The 21901-nt window shown below is 42.5% G+C and overlaps 1 protein-coding gene across 1 annotated transcript in view; it reads left to right on the plus strand.

The window, feature by feature from the left end:
• Nucleotides 1–21901, plus strand: part of LOC145415046 (uncharacterized) — a 1008740-nt gene that overhangs the window by 642234 nt on the left and 344605 nt on the right. Inside the window, exon 11 of the mRNA XM_080284461.1 lies at nt 10720–11012. Within this exon, the coding sequence (XP_080140587.1) occupies nt 10720–11012 (293 nt within the window). The remainder of the gene's footprint in view (nt 1–10719; nt 11013–21901) is intronic.

Genomic DNA, 21901 nt, shown 5'->3' on the forward strand with positions numbered 1-21901 from the left:
AAGAAGAGAATGAATGTGGAATTTTGATGGAATTTGAGTGTAAAGTGGAGGGAATGTAAGATAATGTTCTGGATGGAGGTAAAGAGAGTTAGATAGGGTGATAAAAAAAGTTAGTAGGGGAGTGAAAGATAAAAATGGTTGATTGATAGTGGAGAAGGGAGAAAAAGTGAGCAGATGGAGAGAACAATTTAAGGAACTGTTAGAAATAGACAATGAAAGTAATGCAAGTATAAGTGATTGGGAAATGGCCGGGAGAAGGAGGGAGAGAGAATGAAAGTAATGTGAGCATAAGTTGCTGGGGAATGGCTGGGAGAATGAGGGAGATGAGAAGGGAGGAAGAGATCAGTAGGATGGAAGTAGTGGAAGCAATGAAGAAAGTTAAAATAAAGTTAAAATGGGGAAAGCCCCAGGAATTGATGAAGTGTGTGGTGAAATGATGAAGCATGAGGGAGAGATAGTAGTAGAATGGATTGGGAAGGTATGCTGATTGGCCTGGGAGGAAGGTAGAGTCCTGGAGGATTGGAAGTCAGGTATAATTGAGGCCATTAGAGGGAAAACCAGGTAAGCGCCAAAAAAAGAAAACAAAAAAACGCTGTTAAAGTTTGTGTACTTTAAATATGACATAACTTTTCAACCAGTGAAGATATTCTGCTCTTGTTTTTTTTTTCCATGTACCCTAATTCATCTACTTTTCTGTAATGATACTCAGATGCTGATAATTAGTGGTATTTTAAATGAAAAAATTCAATAACACCTTCTTTCTCCTCTTGTTAGACAACAATCGATGACAAAGAAGCAGTACACTCCATCCTCGAGTACCGCGGGCAATAGGGACTGGACAAGGACTGTGGTACCCAAATCCGCGTTACCCAGACCATATGTTTGCATGTATAACAGTACAATGTGTTCTGGCCTTTTTCCAAAACTCACTTTTACCACTTCTTACCAACATACCCTGCATAAATTACTCCCTACTTATACCCACGATCAGGTAAAACACTGAAAGAGATTAATCAAAAACATGAATGGTATGAGAAAGGCATTAACAAAATAGGATGGGTACCCTTGCGATGTTGCCAAACTCTGCAGCACTCTCCCCTCGCCCCCCACCCCCACTGTTGTTGTCATTGTTATGTTGTTGCTGTCCCTGCACATCCCTCTTCAACATCAAAGTCGATTCCTTCGAAGTCTAGGGCTAAAACAATGGAGCTGACCTCGATGTCTGGTGTAACATCATCATTGGCATTAGCAAGATGCGAGTCGTCGTCGGCAATGGAGAGGCCTGCCGTCTGGCCCGGAAATAACTGGGGCTGTATTTATCATAGTGGCCTTCCCCATTCACAGTAGTCCGTTCCCAAGTTCTAAAACATAGCACAAGTGTGAGACGTTCCTAAGAGTTATCATAATCTAATGAAAGCCTCGAACATTGCTATTGGTGAAGGAACGCTAAGGTTAGCAGATATATGAGAGCTACACAAACAAGTTGAGACTGACATCATTACGCAATTGGAAAATAAAATGTTATCAATAATAAATAATTATAATGGCAAATTCATTATAAACCATTATTATTATTTTTTTTCACAGCTGAATTCCTTCTCTTCATACCATCAAATCCTCTCCTCACGTTGAAACACTATGTATAATGGTACAATGTGTTCCAAAACTCACTTACCCCTTCTTACCACCCTATCCCACTTAAATTAACCCTTACTCATACCCACAATCAGGTGAAACTTTGAGAGATATAACTATTAATTAAGAACATGAATGGTATGAAAACGGCATTAACAAAAGTTAGGTTGAGTACCCGTGTAATGTTGCCAAGCTCTGCATCACTCTCCCCTAGCCCACCCCCACTGTTGTTGTCATTGTTATGTTGTTGCTGTCCCTGCACATCTCTCTTCAACATCAAAGTCGATTCCTTCGAAGTCTAGGGCTAAAACAATGGAGCTGACCTCGATGTCTGGTGTAACATCATCATTGGCATTAGCAAGATGCGAGTCGTCGTTGGCAATGGAGAGGCCTGCTGTCTGGCCCGGAAATAATTGGGGCTGTATTTATCATAGTGGCCTTCCCCATTCACAGTAGTCCGTTCCCAAGCTCTAAAACATCACAACTGTGAGACGTTCCTAAGAGTTATCATAGTCTTATGAAAGCCTCGAACATTGCTATCGGTGAAGGAACGCTAAGGTTAGCAGATATATGAAAGCTACACAAACAAGTTGAGATTGACATCATTACGCAATAGGAAAATAAAATGTTACCAGTAATTCAATAAATGTTTGATTATAATAGCAAACTCATCATAAAACTTTTTTTGTCCACGGCTGAAAACATAACTACCGATTCCCAATTATCTTAATTCCTTCTCTACCTACTATCAAAGTCTCTACTCTCTCGTTGAAATAATATGTTTGCATGTATAACGGTACAATGTGTTCTGGCCACTTTCCAAAACTCACTTTTATCCGTTCTTACCAGCCTACCCCACAAATTACCGCCTACTTATACCCACCACCAGGTAAAACATTGAAAGAGATGGAACTATTGTCCTATTTATTAAGAACATAAATGGTATGAAAATAGTATTAACAAAAACAAAAGTGTACTTTTCACAACAATAAATATTCATATATTCATATCAAATAAAATCGTTAGGCAGGGTACCCGTGTCTTACTGATATAGCTCTGGAGCACTCGCCCCTCTCCCCCCACCCCCACTGTTGTTGTCATTGTTAAGTTGTTGCTGTCCCTGCACATCCCTCTTCATCATCAAAGTCGAATCCTTCGAAGTCCAGGGCTGAAACAATGGAGCTGTCCTCGTCGTCAGGTGCAGCATCACCATTGGCATCAGCAAGGTGTGAGTCGTCGGAGGATGATGTATCTTGCGGCAGTGGAGAGGCCTGCTGTCTGGCCCGGAAATAACTGGTGATGAGCTGCTGTTGGCGAGCATTGACCCTGTCATTAAACATGTCAGTGTAGGTCCTCAGTGCACTCAAGACCATGGCCACGCTGAGGTCTGCCCGTTCCTGGTTGGGGTCATTGTTGGTGATGGTGTGGGTCAGCTTTTCGTTTATCTCCACCACCTCCCTCAAGATGTGTGTGGGTGGCTCTCCTGTAGGCCTGCCATCATTCAGGTCGTCCTCCTCTTGTTCCCCATCCTGCTGCTCCTCCTCCAACTGATCCAACATTTCCTCGGTGTCAGGCTGCAGGTTAGGGGAGATGAGCTCATGAATGTCACCTGCATCCACTGACTCAAAACCAGCCACTCGTCTTGCTGCCTCCACTGCCCGGCTGACAGCCGCCTCCACTGCCTGCGGCTCACATGGCAACACCAACTTGTGACCTGGCAAGCCCTCTAACACGTTCCGCCAGGCGTGGTGGATTGTGGCTTGATTCACCTCCTTCCATGCAACTACTAAAGCATCCACAGCATCTTTTATATTGAAATTTCTCCAAAATTGGAAGACTGTCATGGCCTCTCTCGAAGCAGGAGTGGATGTATGGGTGGATGCAGATACAGGAGGTGGTGGAGAATCTCTGCTAGTCCCTGGTATAGGCGAGGATGATTGTGATGGTGGTGGTGGGGATTCTGCATCGGACATTTCCATGAGCTCTTCCTGGGTGTCTGTCGCTGCATCCAGCATCACAAACGTCCTCCTTGCATATGCCGACTTGAAAATGCTGATCACCTCTTGGTCCAAAGGCTGAAGGAGAGAAGTGGTATTTGGGGGCAAGAAAACCACCTTAATGTTGGGATGCCTGTCAACCATAAGTCTTGAATGACCAGGTGCATTATCAAGTAACAGGAGAATCTTGAAGTCGAGATTCTTCCTGCGACAGAACACCTCAGTCTCTTTTACAAAACACTCATCAAACCACTGAAGACTGATGGCCCCAGACATCCACCCCTTTTTGTGACTCAACCAATGAACATTTAATTTACCCATGTCCGTATTACGGTAGGCGCGGGGGCGTTTTGAGCGGTGAATCACAAGGGGTTTAAGCTTGCACGTGCCTGAGGCATTGCACCCCAGGAGAACCGTGACCCGGTCCTTCGAGACCTTAACTCCCCTAGCACTCCCCTCCTTCATGGCGATGTACGTTTTTTTGGGCATTTTCTTCCAGTAAACGCCCGTCTCGTCGGCGTTAAAAATCTGGTCTGCGGTGTAGCCCCCCTCTGTGATAATGTCTCTTAAGAAACTAGGGAACTCTATGGCTGTGGTCGTGTTGGCACCAGTGGCTTCCCCACTTATTTTAACACTTTTCAACTTACTTCTTTTCACAAAGGAAGACAACCACCCATTAGACGCTTTGAATGGAGGCGGATTACAGTAATTAAGTCGTTTGGCTACTTCAGCATAATAAAGTTTTGCCTTCTCTCGTATCATGCGGCCGTCAGTAGGGACGTTGTTCTTTCTCTGGCGCTCCACATAATGTCCTATCAGTTTCTCAGTCATCTTCAGGACAACATTACGAACTTTTACTGCTGCCAGGTTCGCATCACTAGGGTTTCCTTGCACGATCTTCTTTATCTTCTCCCGGTCCTTCCAAATCGTTCTGATGGTGCTTTCATTCACGCCATGCTTTTTCGCCATTTCTGCCTGCCTTTTTCCTTTCTCCAACTCCTTTACTATCTCATATTTCTGTGCATACGTGAAGGTACGTCTCTTTCTCGGTGGCTGGGGCTGATCACGTGGCATGATTCAAGAGGCAATGTCCTCACTCAAACCCCCCACAAAAAAGAAAAAAATCTTGCGACAGAGCACGTGCATTACTAGCTACGGCTGGAGAAAGGTTCTAAGTGACGATTTTTAAGCGGGATATGCTAGAATGCGTTTGAAATTATGCTAGATTAGTATAAAATGCTAAGTCTCGTTTTCGTGTTTTCAATACGTTCGGTTTCTGTTATCTTCATAGACTGATATAGTATTACCAGGTTAACTGTATAAAAAAGGGAACAAAAAACCTTGTTGCAGAGCATGGGCAGTACTACCTAAGGCAGGAGAAAAGGTCAAAGTGATGATTCTAAGCGGGATATGCTAGACTGCGGATGAAATTATCCCAGATTGGCATAAAATGCTAAATCTTTCGTTGTTTTCAATACGTTTGGTTTCTGTTATTTTTAAAGATTGATATAGTATTACTAGGTTGTTAACTGTGTAAAAAAAAGAATAGAAAATCTTGCTGCACACCATGGGCAGTACTAGCTGAGACAGGAAAAAGGGCTAGAGTAGCTATTTCTAAGCAGGAATTGCTAGATTGCGGGTGAAATTATGCTAGATTGGCATAAAATGCTAAATCTTTCGTCGTTAATACGTTTGGTTTGTTTTTTTTAAGATTGATATAGTATGACTAGGTTGTTTAAGATTGATATAGTATGACTAGGTTGTTGACTGTATGCACTCATATCCTTAAGAATAAGTCTTTTGACAAAAACATCATATTAATCATGCTTGTTAACTCGTACACGTCCACCCGCCACCAGTCGTGATTTCCTGGTAAAGTATGGTTTGTTTCACACTTACCATTCATGATCATATTACACAAGTATCTGTCTTTTATGAAGTCTGTTAATTAATGTCACCTCTAGAAAATTCCTGGGTTATGAGTGAAAAATTTTTCCTTCAGATAATCCCGCTAGCGACTAGGTGATAAACATTGCCGCAATGGAAAAACTCGTCTGGATATTTAGCGACTTTTTCGCTGATTTAGCTGCCGTCATCAACAGTTGCTGAATACATTCGTGGACGTAGCCACATCGTGGTTATACATTCACGCCCTTTGATAATTATTAGCAATACTATATGTATAACATAGCAATACCATATGCTATAAACTAAAGTCTACGCAAGGTTTATTACACACGGGAGTGAGGAGTAGTATCTGAGTAGTATAGGAAGAGTAGTGTATGGCATAACAGCATCAGCCCTTGCTAACCTTAATATTTACTCTGATATCAGAAATATGCCAAAATAATTCAGAATTTCATAACCTTATCCCAAATTTAATATGCTAACAACTATAATAAATCTGGTCTTGCTGGAAAGGAATACAGGTACCCTAATATAAACCAGCCAACCATGGCCGTTTTGGCGGGTGACGTAACCGCGCGGGCCTTTCAAATTTCGTCGTCAGGCCAGCTGACTTCCCGCGTGAGCTCGAGTTTTTCCGCGTGTGGAGAAATACCTATCGCATTATGCTGGCCGCGTTAGAACAAAAACGCGGTACTCAACCAGGTGTTACTCGAGGATTGAGTGTACTTTTACCCATAATATGTGTTATTGTAGGTCAGCTATAAGATATTGAGACTGAAAATATGTCAGTAGGTAAGTAAGGACATCTGCCTTTATGGTGGTGTCATAAAAAAAAGCTTGGTGGTATGCGTCGAGCCACGCGATTGGCGCATCTTGCAGCCACCTCCTGCTGTGTGGCGCTCGCCTGGTTTTCCCTCTCACTCTTAGCCTCACATACATGTGTCTTACAATAAGTGCGTGTTTTGACACGAATACTATGGTAAAATTACCTTAACTCAAGTAGGAGAACCGGACATGATGTTGGTTTCCAAGGATGCAGTACTTGGGAGAAGAAAATACTAAGCCAAAATGGACCTAATGGTAATGTCATGGAGTGGTTGGCCATCAGTATCAGTACGGTCGTTCACAGCCCTTTAAAAATCGTAATTTTCAACCATCTTAGGGACATCTTTTTCACTTAAACCCTTGTTGTAGTGGTAGAAGAGGATTTGGGGAATTAAGTGGTATATTTAACTCCGTTTCTGGCCGGGGTGGTGCTTACCTGGTTTTCCCTCCAAGTGCCTCAATTATCCACTCACTTGATGTAGTGCTGCTCTTGGGTGTCTGCCCTTTCCTCTCCTCCATCCTTCTTTCCATCCATCCTCTTCTGTCTTTCTTTCCTTCATTCTTTCCTCTTTCTCCTGCCTGTGGGTGACTTTGCACTCCCTCTTGTGTCTTTCTTTCCTTCATTCTTTCCTCTTCCTTCTACCTGTAGGTGACTCTGCACTGAGTGACAAGCCAAATGGTTTCCTGTACACCAGGAAACCATTTACTATGCTAGGTGGTAATCATATAACCAAATTTTGGCTCCTGGTGGTTTAGTGGGTAATAAAGGTGCTCCAGTCGGATTGAGCCGGTGAAGGTTTATATCCAAGGGGTGGTTGGGGTTTATTGCTCATGTAATGCCACTCAGGGATGAGTGAGGCTGGTCACTCTCATCTTAAATGCCAGGACCAACTTTCCTAGCCCCATGTTCCTACGCTTCTCATGGGGCAACGTAGGATTAGATGATGGATGGATGGATGGATGACAAGGAAAAGGGGAGAGATGGGTGTGGTAATCACAGGGGCATTTGTCTTCTTAGTGTAATAGGAAAAGTGTATGGTAGGGTACTTAGCATCAGGGAAATAACAGAGTAATTACTTGGAAAAGAACAGATAGGTTGTAGGAAGGGAAGAGGTTGTATAGATGAGACATTCATCCTTTGGTCTTTAGTGGAAAAGTTTCTAGAGAAGAGAAAGAAGTTGTATGCAGCCTTCATGGTTTTGGAGAAAGCATATGACAGAGTAGATAGACAAGGATTGGGGAAAATATTCAGAATATTTGGAGTAAGTGGGAAGCTTTTGACTGCCATGAAGAGAATGTATGTGGGTGCAGAGGCTGCAATGTGTATGTAGATGGTGAACTGAGTGATTTTTTCTGTCTAATTGTTGGTTTGGAACAGCAGTGTGTCATGTCTACATGTTTTTTTTATCTGTATATGGATGAGGTTATAACAGAGATACAAGACAGGTCAATGGATGTTTGGAGCAGCCCTAATGAGGGAGGGCAGCATTTGGAAACTCCTTGTGCTGTAGTTTTCAGATGATACTGTACTGTTAAGTGAAGATGAAGGGTAACTGCAAGGCTTGGTGGATGAGTTTGGGAGTGTGGAATCTATCAGTGAATACAGGGAAGAGTAAAGTTATGGTCTTTGAGAGAAATGAAGTCACTGAATGTTCAGTGAGGTTGGATTGTGTGGAAATGGAAAATGTGAGTGCATTTAAGCACTTAGGTAGTGTGATGGGTAAGGATGGAAGTTTGGAGGATGAAGTGCCTGAAAGGGTACAGTAGGGAAGAAAGGTTGCTGGTTCTTTGAAAGCAGTGATAAGAAATAAGTAAGTGAGCATGGAAATAAAAAAGTCACTGCATGTTGTGATACCAGCTCTAACATATGGAAGCGAAGCTTGACCTTGTTGGATGGACACAAGTAAGGAATGAGAGCAGTAGAATGAGTTATTTGAGAAGAGCATGTGGAGTTACATGGCGAGACAGACTAACAAACGAGGAAGTGAAGGAGCATTGTCGTGTAGATGTGGATGTGGTAGATAGTGTTACGAGAAATATGTTGAGGTGGTTTGGCCACGTGAAGAGGATGGACAGCAAGAGACTGACAGGGAGAGTGTATGCGAGTGAGGTGGAAGGGGGGGGAGGGAGGGGAAAGCTGAGGATGAGATGGAGGGATTGAGTGGAGAGGCATATGAGAGAGGGGGATGTTGGCTGGAAGGAGGACAATGAAATGGTGGGGGACAGGGCGACATGGAGGCGATTTATTTGTGGCCACCGCTTATGGGATTAAGGCCAGTAGATAGATAGATAGTCGGTAAACACTTCATGAGAACAACAGTGAATTACAGTATCCCAAGCTGGGCCCTTACGTCAACCATCAAACATGGATAAGCTTCAGAACAAAAAAATCCTTCAGAATATCAGTAGGATGCACCAAGACCACAAACAGATTACTTGCATCAAGAAGCAAAAATACTTCCAATCAAGGATCATATAAATAAGAGAGGCACAAATTCATCATTTCAACTCAAGACCCATTTCACACTTCTAACTTTATGTTCCATCACCGTCTTCCACAAAAAAACAACAAATGAACAACGGCCCAACCTTATCCAGAGTTTTGTAACCCTTGCCAAGCAGCAGATCTCATATGAGGCACATTGAAGATATGCACAGGCCAAGCTGCAAGCTTCATATGAGGTACAATTTACATTGGTTTTAAAACAGTGAATTGGGGAAGGTAAACTACCTTACAAAGAATCATCCTGGCAGGGGTTAATAACATCCTTGCTCCTTCTCCTCCTCCCAATACAACACTGCACAGACACATACATAAACTCATAGCCACCACAGCCGTCAAAAGCCTTCAACCCGTTAGTATACTTCCTGAAACTCCATTAGATATCCACCCCTCAGAAACTACCCTAACCAGAAAGACATAACTGACCATAAATAGACTGCAATTTGGCCATTTCCCTTCCCCAGTATAGTATCAACACAAAATACAGGTCACAAACAATGCACTATGCCCACATTGGAATGCACCCTCCCACATCACAACACACAACATTTATTACAGTCACAACATAGACAGTCCTTCAGCGTACCCACATTCATCATCATTGTTCATTGTTCAAACATGCTTGTATGTATCAGTCTTGGTCACCTAATGGCAACTTTCCACACAGCCCAGTCTGTAGCAGCCTCTCGATCCAACCCCTTGATCCTGAAGTTACCCTCTGTAACCCCATCGCCGGTCATTTTGCGTCTGATTCTCACAGCTCTACCCTCAGCGTTTAGGTCTTTCATTCTCCACACCCATTTATTATTCTCTATCCTCTCCACATGTCCAACCATCTCATCTACTCTTTCTCATCACAGTGCCTGTATGTTCAAGTTTCATCCATCCTCTCAACTCTTCATTCAAATTCTTAACTCCCCCAGGCCTGTCATTCAGGGTCAGACTACACATCCATGTAGTCATTTCAACTTATGTTTGAGCTTACGAATATTCTTCTCCTTTATTGCCCAAATATCATGACCATACAGCATTACACCCCTAACACATGCTGCATGCAACAACCCTATAGCACAGATGAATTGTGTCATGTAGCATAAAATTCAGTAATATTTATCTAATCACTTTTGAGAATGTGAGTGCATTTAAGTACTTGGGTAGTGTGATGAGTAAGGATGGAAGTTTAGAGGAGGAAGTGCTTGAAAGGGTACAGCAGGGAAGGAAGGTTGCTAGTTCTTTGAAAATGGTGATAAAGAATAGGGAAGTGAGCATGGAAGTAAAAAAGTCGCTGCATTCAGTATTGTGATACCAACCCTAATGTATGGAACTGAAAGTTGGACCATGTTGGAAGGACACAAGTCAAGAGTGAGAGCAATGGAAATGAGTTATTTGAGAGGAGCACGTGCAGTTACGTGGAGAGACAAACTGACAAATGAGGAAGTGAAGGACCGTTGCGGTGTGGATATGGATGTGATAGAAAGCGTTAGGAGCAATACATTGAGGTGGTTTGGCCATTTGGAGGGAGTGAAGAGTGAGAGACATGCAAGGAGAATGTATGTGAATGAGGTGGAAGGGGGGAGAGGGAAGGGGAGGCCGAGGATGAGATAGAAGGATGGAGTGGAGGGGGGAGGCTGAGGATGAGATAGAGGGATGGAGTGGAGAGATATATGAGAGGGGGGGGTGAACTGGGAACAGGGCAGTGAAATGACATTGAAGAGGGCAACATGGAGGCGATTTGTTTGTGGCCACCCCTTACAGGATTGAGATGTCTGGCAATAAACAGATAGATAAACTTTTTAGAATAATAGTGTACTAAGAGAAGCTTCATTAACTTCTCCTGTTTCCTCACTACAGGTACCAGAGTATCCGTCGAACCATCACGTCACGACGAGTTGAAATTGAGGACTTCCCACCTTCTCAAGCCACCTCCTCTACTACCCTCCCACATTCCTCTACATGTGCCCCTTCATCTTCTTCCATTTGCTCCTCATCTTTGTCCTCATCTAATGCTGCTTCATCCTCTTCTTCCACTCCTGCCCCCTGCTCCACCCTTCCTTCATCCTCCACAGCTCTTCCATCCTCCACAACACTTCCATCCTCCACTCTGCCTTCCTCAGCATCCTCCTCTTCTTCCTCTTCATCCTCGTGCAGCCTCCCCTCATCTGCTTCCACGCCATCACTTGCTACATCATCATCCACGCTGGGACTGTCATCATCAGCCACTGCCACATCCTATATCAGTAAGCCAACATATATGTTTTGATAAATATTTTTTGCTTCACTCTGTCTGCATAATCACTTTACCACATTGATGGGTGTTAGGGAGGGATGCCTTCATGGGGTGGTACCAGTATAACCATGTTGCTTCTCTCTCTGGTTATACAAACATCCTTCATCTCCCTCCTTATATCACAAAAAGAGAATGATGAGCTACAGGAGGAGTGCAACTTCAGTTTGCAGTCCACTAGGTGCATGATCCCATGGGGTTGCAACTACAACTACCACTTATACCACCATTACACTGATAATTATTTTGTAATATTTTACCTACACCCAGGTGAAGTACAGTAAAACCTCTGCATGTTGGCATCCAGTAAATTGGAATTATGCACAAGTCATAATGGCACATGAAAATCGTTAATGAAAATAATTTAAAATGTTTGAAATTGGTAAAAAAAATATATATTGGAAAAATTTCTCCAAAATCATAAAATGAAGTCAAATGGAAGGCCCATCATGGATTGATGACGCATCATTCTAGGCTGTGAGGGCTCGTGTTGTTCCACTGGTCAGAAAATTCTCGGAAAACTACCGCTATGACGTGAAACCTCGGTTAAGGGAAGCCATATCTCAGCATAATGCTGCACCGGCTCATCATGTTCTAGCCTGTGAGGGCCTGCCAGCCACTTCCCACCCATTGTTGTTAATATGGCAACTTGCCCACTAAATGTAAAGGTTTAAAAAAAAAAGGGTGGAGGGGGGGATAATAAATGTTAAAGCTTGCTGTATGTCTGGTGTATTGTAAAGCCCTATCTAACATTGTTTTCCTTAATGTTCCCTAATTTCCATCAGTTTGGTGGATTTCTATCACTGTTTAGGCCAGTCTAGCAGATTTCTGTGCTAAACAGTACTGTACATTCTGTTTGACAGTGCTGCTACATCCCGCAACCTCCTGCCTCACTCTGCCTCATCAAGCATCTGCTAACACTCATGTTGGTATTCTCTCGCATTCCACTCCGTATTCCGCACTTTTATTACAGTACTAACCAGCATGGCTCCCAAGGCTCCCATGGCTCCTTCAGGCAGGAAGGGGATGAAGCTGAAGACCCTGAGCATTCAAGAGAAGCTGAAAGTTTTGGACAGGATTAATGCTGGTAGCTCGATGCGTGCCATACGTGCAGAGTTTAACCTGAAGCCAAGCACGTTTTACGACATAAAGAAGAGCAAGGACAAGATTCGTGACCGTACCATGACAACAGAAGATCCCAGTAGTGCGAAGAAGTTGAAGCAGAGGATCAAACCAGCCAAGTACATTAGTCTGGATGCCTGTGTTGATAAGTGGTATAAAGAGGAACATGCCGCTGGTGTGCCTGTTAGAGGAGTGGACCTCCAAAATGCGGCAAGGAGGCTGACAAAGCATTTGAAAATCGACAATTTTCAAGCAAGTTCTGGATGGCTCTTCAGGTTTCGAAGCTGACATTGCCTGGCCAACCGGAAAATCATTGGTGAGAGTCGTAGTGCAGACCAGGATGCTGTGGAGCCATTCAGGAAAAAGTTGGAAAAATTATTGATTCATCAGACCTGCTCTTCTCACAGCTGTAGAGTGCCGACGAAATGGGACTGTTTTGGAAGTCCATGCCTACGAACACCCAGGCTAGCAGGCAAGAGGGTCACATCCCAGGGAGGAAACAGGTAAAAGACTGCATTTCATTCTCTGCTGTGCCAACACCAGTGGATCCCACAGGCTCAAACCTATGGTGATTGGGAAGGCACAGAAGCCTAGGGCCTTAAAAAATATTTTGGACAAACTCCCAGGAGTAACTCTACTGCTTGGTTCACAAGGGAGCTGTTCAAGGAGTGGTTTCACAGCTTTTTTGTGCCTGCTGTGGTAAATTTTCAGGTGTCTGAGCTGGGCATCCCTAGGGAGAATGTCAAGGCTATCCTCATCCTTGATAATGCCCCAGCACATCCCAGTGAAGAAGAGATCGAGGCACATGGTGGCAGGATCAAAGTGTTGTTCATGTCCCGCAACACCAGCTCCTTAATTCAACCTGTGGACCAGGGAGTGATTGAGGCCACCAAGCAACACTACCACAACAAACAGTTAGGGGAGTGCCTGGTAGTGCTAGAGGAAGAAGGAGACAAAGTGGAGGATACCAGGGGGGCAAGATCTTTGGCGAATTTCAAGGCCTACAATCTCCGAAATGCTGTTTTCAACTGGGGTGATGCCTGGAATGGCCTGCAATACTCCACCCTCAGTAATGCCTGGAATAAAATACTGAAGGGGACTGATGTGGAGGTTGATTTTACTGGGTTTGGGCCTGAGTACTTTGTTCACACTGCTCACAGGAGTGGTGAAACTCAAGTAACTGAAGACAGTGTTATTGATTGGCTTGAGAGTGATGCCTAGGATAAGGGTTACCACCACCAAAGTGAGGCAGAAGTAGCCAGGAGTGTGATAGTGGAAGCTGCTGCTGAAATGGAGGGTAGTGACAGTGAAGATGAGGGTGAGATGCCCCCCAAGATAAGACTGTCAGAGCTCCGGCTGCACCTTCTTCTTCTTCTTCTTCTTTTTTTCAATAACAGAACAGAGGAAGGAAGAACAAATGAATAAAAAAAGATAATCCCCACACCAGATTACTAATGTCCACTGTTCATAATATTCCTGTAACAGTTAGACTTGAACAGCTGTAGGTTGAAGCTTGGAGGGAAACAATTCTGGGGAAGCGAGTTCCAGAGAGACACAGTTCGGGGAATGAAAGAATTCTGATAGGCAGAAGTTCTGCAATATGGCTAAGTAACATTCCGGTCATGAGCGCTACCAGATGCCCGTGTAGCACAAGGGAAGGCATGGAAAAGTGGCACAATGGATGCAACTTCGTCTGAGCTTTTGCCATAAACATATCTGTATAATAATGCAAGGGAGGCAACATTCCTTCTTACTTGTAGAGGATGTAGTTTATTTGTAATAGCAGGGTTATTAATAATTCTATCAGCTTTGTTCTGAATTTTATCTAGTTGTTTTTATGCAACCTCTCCACATCCATTCCACAAGGGTGAGCAATATTCAAGCTGAAAGCGCACGTGACTCCTACAAATTATAGCTAACTGCTTGTCAGTGAAGAATTTATGGACTCTGTACAATAATCCAAGTTTCTTTGAGGTGGTTTTAGCAAGTGATCTGACATGAGAGGTCCAGCAGAGGGCATTGTTAAGTGAGATGCAGAGAATTTCAGTACTTTTGGAGATGGGAATATTAGTAGCACTGAAGGTAATATTCGAATCTGGCAATATCTGTCTATTAGTAAATTGTATATATTTGGTTTTACTAGCATTAAATGAGACAAGGTTGTTTTGTCCCCATTCATTGATCATAGATAAGTCTTGATTTATGGAGATGGCTGTACTGAGTTGAGAATTAGAGATATTAGACTTCGTAAATGGGTGTCTGAGTGTGAATGAACTATGTAGCGTTGAGTCATCTGCTTATGAATGGATGGGATTGTGGGTGACAGATAAAAGATCATTAATATGAACCAGGAACAGGGTTGGCGCCAGAACTGATTCCTGCGGCACGCCGGTGTTAATTGAGTGGAAATTGTAAAATACATCATCTACTTTTACTCTTTGTTTTTCTGTCACTGAGGTTTAAGGAAATCAAAGGAACAAAAGATGTTAATCCATAGCAAGGGAGTTTGGATAGCAGGGAACGGTGCCATACTGTGTCGTAAGCTTTAGAAATATCAAGGGCTGCTGCATGAGTTTCTCCATGTAGGTCAATTGATTGATGGATGGTATGAGTCAAGAGATTGAGTATGTCAATGGTGGATCTTTCATGGCGAAAACCATATTGTCTCTCACTAATTAAGTAGTTGGATTCAAGATGCTTAACTACGTGCATATTAATTAAAGTTTCAAATACCTGTGAGTTGGGAGCAGGGGAGTGAAATGGCGGGGGACAGGGCGACTTGGAGGCGATTTGTTTGTGGCCACCCCAAACAGGATTGAGGCGTCTGGCAATAGATAGATAGATAGAAATACCTTACCAGGAGAAGATGTCACAGCTATTAGTCTGTAATGAGAGGGGTCAGAGAAACTTCCATTCTTTGGAGTTGGGTGGATATTGGCCTCTTTCCATGAATTAGGGAATGAAGAAGTACATATGTATAGTCTGAATAATTTGGCTAGAACAGAGGCAAGTTCTGGGGAACACTTTTTCAAAGCAATTGGCAGAATTCCATCTGGACCTGGAGCTTTGTTGGTAGGTAAATTGTCTAGGATGGATTTTACGTATCTTGTCTGTATTTTAAGTGGAACAATTTCGGGAGAGTCAGGTTCTAGAACTGGGACATTCTGGCTGACTTCCTCTGTGGTAGAATTTCTGGCAAATGTACTGACAAAGATATCTCCTTTCCCACATGGGTCATTTGTAATGTTGCTATCTGAAGATTTCAGTGGGGGAATGGATGATGACTTGTTACAGTTATTATTGAAAATATTGAGAGTTGACCAGAATATTCTACTGTCCTTAGGATTCTCAAGTAGTTTTGATGCTTGATTTTGAAGAAAGTTTAATTTAATGAGATTTTTTACAGCTTTTGTATGGTTTCTAGCAATTTTAAATTGAGAGAGTGATTCAGATGTTTTTTATTTTAAGTAAGATTTATATGCTAATGGCTTTTGGGCTGTTGTTCTGGCACAGTTGCTATCAAACCATTTTGGAGAGTTTGATCTTTTAGTGAACTGTTGACCTGGTATGAATAAATCCATACCAGCTAGTATTAAGTCACAAATGTGGGAATGGGTAGAATTGGGATCACTAGAGAAAAAAGTACTGCCACTGAATGTCAGCAAGATAATTTCTAAATCCATTCCAGTTTGCCCTATCAAAGTGCCATCAAGTCACCCTGACAGGTTCAGAACGGGGAGGTTTGGGGGGTTAACTAATGAGGCTTTGATGAGATTGTAGGCAGAGGATCCAAGTGGTGACAGTATTTCTATCCTGTATTGATTTGGATTATTTGTCAGGAATAAATCAAAGAGATGGGCATTGTGGTCAGAATTATCTGGTATTCTGGTTGGTTGCTTTACCAGCTGGGTGAGATTAAACGATTCCGCAAACAGCTTGCACTCTAGACCAGCACCGTCAGTCCTGGCAGAATGCAATAACCATCCAACATCATGTACGTTAAAATAACCATGCTAAGGGCAAGGTTAAGGTCACTCAACTCTGTGGATATGGAATCAAATACACTGGGTTCCGAAGTAGTATTGGGGGAGCAATAGACTACACAGATATAATTGGTAATATTTTGACAATTTAGTTTATACAATGAGTAATCAAAACTGGATGAAGTGAAGTTTAAAATAGTGTCAACTGCATATTGAGATTTGATATAACAACAGGTGCCGCCCTTGTTACGGAAGTTTGTGAGGAGATGGTAACTGGGAAAACAAAACGGGGATATTTCAGTAGAGGGCGAGATTTGTGGTTCTGTGAGGAAAAGGGCCAGAGGGGATATGAACTGTAGGAAAAAATGAACTGAATTTAAATTGGTGTTAAGACCACGAATGTTGTTGAAGAATAATGCTGCACCTTCACTTCTCCGTTGACGAGCATGACTGGAAATTGAAATAGTCGCTGCCGGCACAGTCGCTTGATGGCGACTGGGAGGACCCAGTGCTGCCAGTCCTACCCTGCTGGTGGTGGCAATCCGAGGTACCACCTCGTTTGATAGTAATAATGCAGCGGCCATTGCTAAAGGGAGTGAGAATAGAAGGTGTGATATCTTATGTGCATGTAGTGTGATGTAGACAGTTGAAGGTAGAGGTATTAAGAGAGTATGCTGGCCAATGCTCATACAAATGAAAATTCTGAAAATCTTCAACAAAGGGAGATGGTCAGGATCAAGTCCTGAGTTCTGGTGAAACGGGAGCTCCAGCTCTCCCTATCACCAGCTTGCCATCCACCTCGGAAGTTCTGCCCTGTTTGACTGGTGGATAATGCCATGGAAGGGTAGATGGAGTATGATGGCTTTGAAAATTATTATTCCACCCTCAGAGATATTAGAGCTATTGTCATCAAGAGACAGTATGCCTCTCAAAAACAGACACATAACTCTTGACTTTTTTAAGTCCAGATCAGTAGCCAGGGAGCCTCAACCCTCCACCAGCAGTGAATCAACATGCAGCTTTCTAAGCAGTGTGTCCTCAGAGCTGCCTGAACAGATTTTCTGCAGTGACTCTGATAGTGAATAAGTTGGCCTAAAATAGTGATTACAGTAGTGATTAAGGCCTGTATATAATGTACATAAAGTGTAATACAGTACTCATACTGTAGTGTTCTTAGGTTCTACATATATATAGTATTAAGTGTGTACTGTACAGTATAAAGTGTAAGGTACAGTACAGTACTGTACTGTTGTTCATTTGTGATTGTGGTTAAGAAATGTTGCACAGAAGCAATCATATGCTCTCCTAGCACCTCTACATCCTACCAAAAGGCCCTCCTTAGGCTTGGATTACACCCTCTGCAAGCATGGTGTTTTTTTTTTTTGTTTTTTTTGGTTAGTCAGGAATCTCATATTTCAATAAGTTGGAATTATAGTCAACTCAGAATGGCCTCAGCCCCAATTATTCTGACTTAAGAGAGGTTTTACTGTGATTCAGTCTTGGTAAATCTGTGACATGCAAAAAGTTAAAAACAATATCCTGAAACTCCATCCATATGAGAGGTCTTCTCTGTGGTGTATGAAATTGTTTAGTGACAAGGAAAAGGTGAAATACAGTAGATGTCATTGTACTGTAGGGGTTAATTGTTATTTTTTCTAATATCTTCATTACAAGAGGTTTTCTGTAAGTTGAACTGTAATCACAAGTAATACTGTAGTAAGAATATGATAAAAGAAGACAGCATCGTTGTAGTAGTAGCAGCAGTTGTCAGTAGTGGCGTCAGGATTTTTGTATAGGATAACCTTAAGGGGGTGGGGGACTTTCTAGGAGCAGGGGAGGGACTGAAGTAAATTGAGCACTAAATAGAACAATAATTTGCTTCATAATTAATGTGGGGGGTGCTGAGAGGATTTTGGGGGGCTCAAGCCCCCCTTGACACCACCACTGGTAGTAGTACTGTAGAAGTAGTTGTTGTTCCCTCACTCCAAGGTGTCTGTTCAAGCAGTCCCATCAGCCACAGGTAAGCATGTACTTTTGTGGGGCTGTCATATAGGTACAGTGCAGTACATAGACAGCACACCCTCATTTTATTTTGAGAATGTGTTTGAAAAAAAATAACTGTAATAATGATTTATCATGTATTGAGTCAGTTGTAGCATGGGTTCAATGGGGATACATTTTTGGCTGAGGGTTACCCACCCAACAAAGTTTATAAACAAGTTGCCAGCTCACCTAAGCTGGTTGTTTTTCATTTCACTGCACTTCACTCACTATTTGCCACCAAAAATGTCTGAAAACAAGTTTCCCACTCACCTAAACTGGTAGTTATATGACTTCACTGCACGTCACTCGCTGCTTGAAGTCCAACACCACAATATTTTTCCATCACTGACACTAACACACCTGATAGTAATGAGTGTAAATTCTACCTTGGAACAAGCAGATGACTGTCGACTTGCATGAGAGTGATTGTGTAAATGAAAATAATGATCATATTTTGACCAGTGATGCTTTGAACAGGTTCATTGGAGGCTGGTCGATGCGAAGCGCCAACCAGACTCCACAGTAAGTTTATGCTAGGTAATGGTGGAAAAAAGCCAGTATTAAATTTGAGACCATGCGATAAAACCATAGGAAGAGGCATTCTAGGTAAAAAAAAAAGTCACTTCATAGAACCCCCCCCCCCCATAATGTGCAACCAGTCTTATCAATGGTTGTGTTACTTTGACCTTCAAGGTCAACAAAGGACATAAGAATGCCAAAAATTTTATCTCCATAAAAGTTTACGAAGGAGTCAAAATTCAAGGACAGGGTGTAAAACAAAAAATGTTCCTCCCCAAAAATGATGGGGTGGACATCATTTGATTTGACACTGAAGGTCAAACAAGGTCATAATAATGAATAAAGTCTGAGTTTTCCCATAGCAAAAATGGACATAGAGAGGTTGTATGTGTCCGATGCAAGGGCTCTGACAGTGGCCATCACCTTTATTGATATGAATTGAGCTATACGTTTTTAGGCATTTGTCCTAGTTAAAAATGGGTGTTTTCGTAAGTTTTTTCTCAGAAATTTGTGATAGCATAAGAGTAGTCATGCGAGCACTGTCCGGCCTCCAGGTTCCACACATGGAACATTTGGACCCCTTATATTGGTAAGAATCGTATATTTTATTATTGTTATTATTTTTTTTAATGCAAGGAAGAAGAAACCAAAGGCCAGAAGCCCGCAAACCGTTCCTTCCGAGAAAAAAGCTATACAAAAGAGAGCCAAATTCAAGATCTGTTCATTTTGAGATGCCTGGACAAACTTTTTGAAAGGCTGGAGATCATAGGAAGCAGGAAATACAGACAGAGGGAGGCAGTTCCAGAGTTGACATGTTGCATAAATAAAGGACTGGGAGTAATGGTTAACTCTTGCATTAGAGAGTTGGACAGAAATGAAAAAAAGAAAAAGTCCCAACTTTTTCATCATCGCGTAAGTGATTTAACATACAAGTTCATTGTATAGTAAGGGACAGCAGACCTTTGTTATATGATGAACTGTTGTACAATGAATCGCTTGTGTGGTGATGCAAAAGTTAGGGACTTTTATGTTGGAGATGGTGTGTGAGAAGGACCATCGGGTGTTTATGGCATTTATGGATCTGGAAAGAGCATACAACAAAGTAGACAGAGACGGATTGTGGAAGGTTTTGCTCATCTACGGTGTAGATGGTAAGCTGTTAGATGCCGTCAAGGGTTTTTATGATGGTAGTGAGGCATGTATAAGGGTAAATGGGCATCAAAGTGATTGGTTCACGACCAGTGTGGGTGTTCGACGAGGTTGTGTGATGTCCCCATGGTTGTTCTATATATATATATGGATGGGGTGATTGAGAGAAGTAAAAGCACTAGAAATGGAGAGAGGGATGACATTGGTAAAGAAAAGTGATGGATGGGATATCTCAAATTTGTTGTATGCTGATGATGCAGTGCTACCTGCAAATACTGGACAAGAGCTTGGTAGACTAGTGCAGGGTTTTGTAGATGTCTGTGAGCCGCATGCCTTGAGAGTAAATGTAGAAAAGAGTAAAGTGATGGTTATTGAGAGAGAAGGTGACTCCCAGTGCAATGTAACAGTGAATGGAGAGAGACTGGAATTGGTGAGAGAGTTCAAATACTTGGGTACAATGATACAAAAGAGAGGAAAATGTGCAAAAGAAGGTGAAAGTAGAGTCACACAAGGAAGAAAAGTAGCTGGTGCAATGAAGGCCTTGATAAGAAACAGAGGCTAGAGTGTTGCAGCTGTATGAGGCTTATATGAAGGAGTGTTAGTGCCAACTTTAACATATGGATGTGAGACTATGGTGTGGCATGAAAATGAGGTCAAGAATAAGAGCAGTGGAGATGGGACTGTTGAGGAGTGTATGTGCAGTACAGAGGGTGGATAGGATGTGAAATAATGTGATTTGTGAAAGATGTGGAGTGAGGAAGTCAGTGGACACCATAATCAAAGAGAGTGTACTGAGATGGTGTGGTCATGCTGAGAGAATAGAGTGGTGAAAAGGTATATCTGAGCAAATATGAAGGAGGGAGGAGGCGAGGTAGGCCAAGGGGAAGGTGGAGAGATATGGTGGATGAGTGTGTGAGGAAGAGAGGTTTGGAAGTCGGTGAGGCTATGGAACTGACAGGAGATCGAGCTGGCTGGACGAATGTTGTGAGGAGAAGTGCATGATTTGGAATTTGGCACCCCTTTTTAACATGGCACCGTCCAGAATGACTCTATCGAATACGTTTATGTTAAGCTACAGAACATGGTGAATGTTTTTGGCGTATCCGATAGAGCCAGGATTCCGAGGGCTTGAATGATGAATGAATGGGAGGGTGGCCCATTGGACTGGCCAGATTTGGGCTGTCTGGACATTGCTAGTCCTAACCCTGCCTTAGGGCAGGAAAGGAGGTCCGGATGATGATGATGAATATATATATATATATATTCATTCATTCATTGCCAGACGCCATGTATCCCAGACAGGGTGGCCAAGGGCTTAGAGTTAATTGTTTTTTACAGGGAGGGGCACTAATCCTCCAATATATATATATATATATATATTTATATATATATATATATATATATATATATATATATATATATATATATATATATATATATATATATATATATATATATATACTGTATATATATATATATATATATATATATCATCATCATCATCATCATCATCAGCCGTTGAGGTCCACTGCAGGACCAGCCTATCCCTGCCGAAGCAGGGACGATACAGCCAATGTATCTCTACCCAGTGGCTTAGGCTGTCTGGTAGCGACTGTATGTAGGGTGAGAAGTGCTTGTGAGTGTAATTGTAGTGTTGTAGTGGCTTTGGATGTGTGTGTGTAGTCTGTGAACCAAGTGTAATCAGCCCGCCTTAAGCCGATTGGGTGCAAGCATACTAGTATGTGACACTGGTTCAACCACAGCACCCCTTGTGTCCGCCAAAGTAGCGAGTGCCTAGGTGAACGCTTCCCAAAAGTTTTCACAACTCTGGCGGGAGGCGAACCCACGCACACCAGCGTGTGAAACGCACACTCTACCACTGTACCACAGAGGCTCCATTATTTATATATATATATATATATATACTTACAAA

Source organism: Coenobita brevimanus, chromosome 101 (genome assembly GCF_032717465.1).
Source record: "Coenobita brevimanus isolate Jiangsu-jjx chromosome 101, ASM3271746v2, whole genome shotgun sequence".
NCBI lineage: Eukaryota > Metazoa > Arthropoda > Malacostraca > Decapoda > Coenobitidae > Coenobita > Coenobita brevimanus.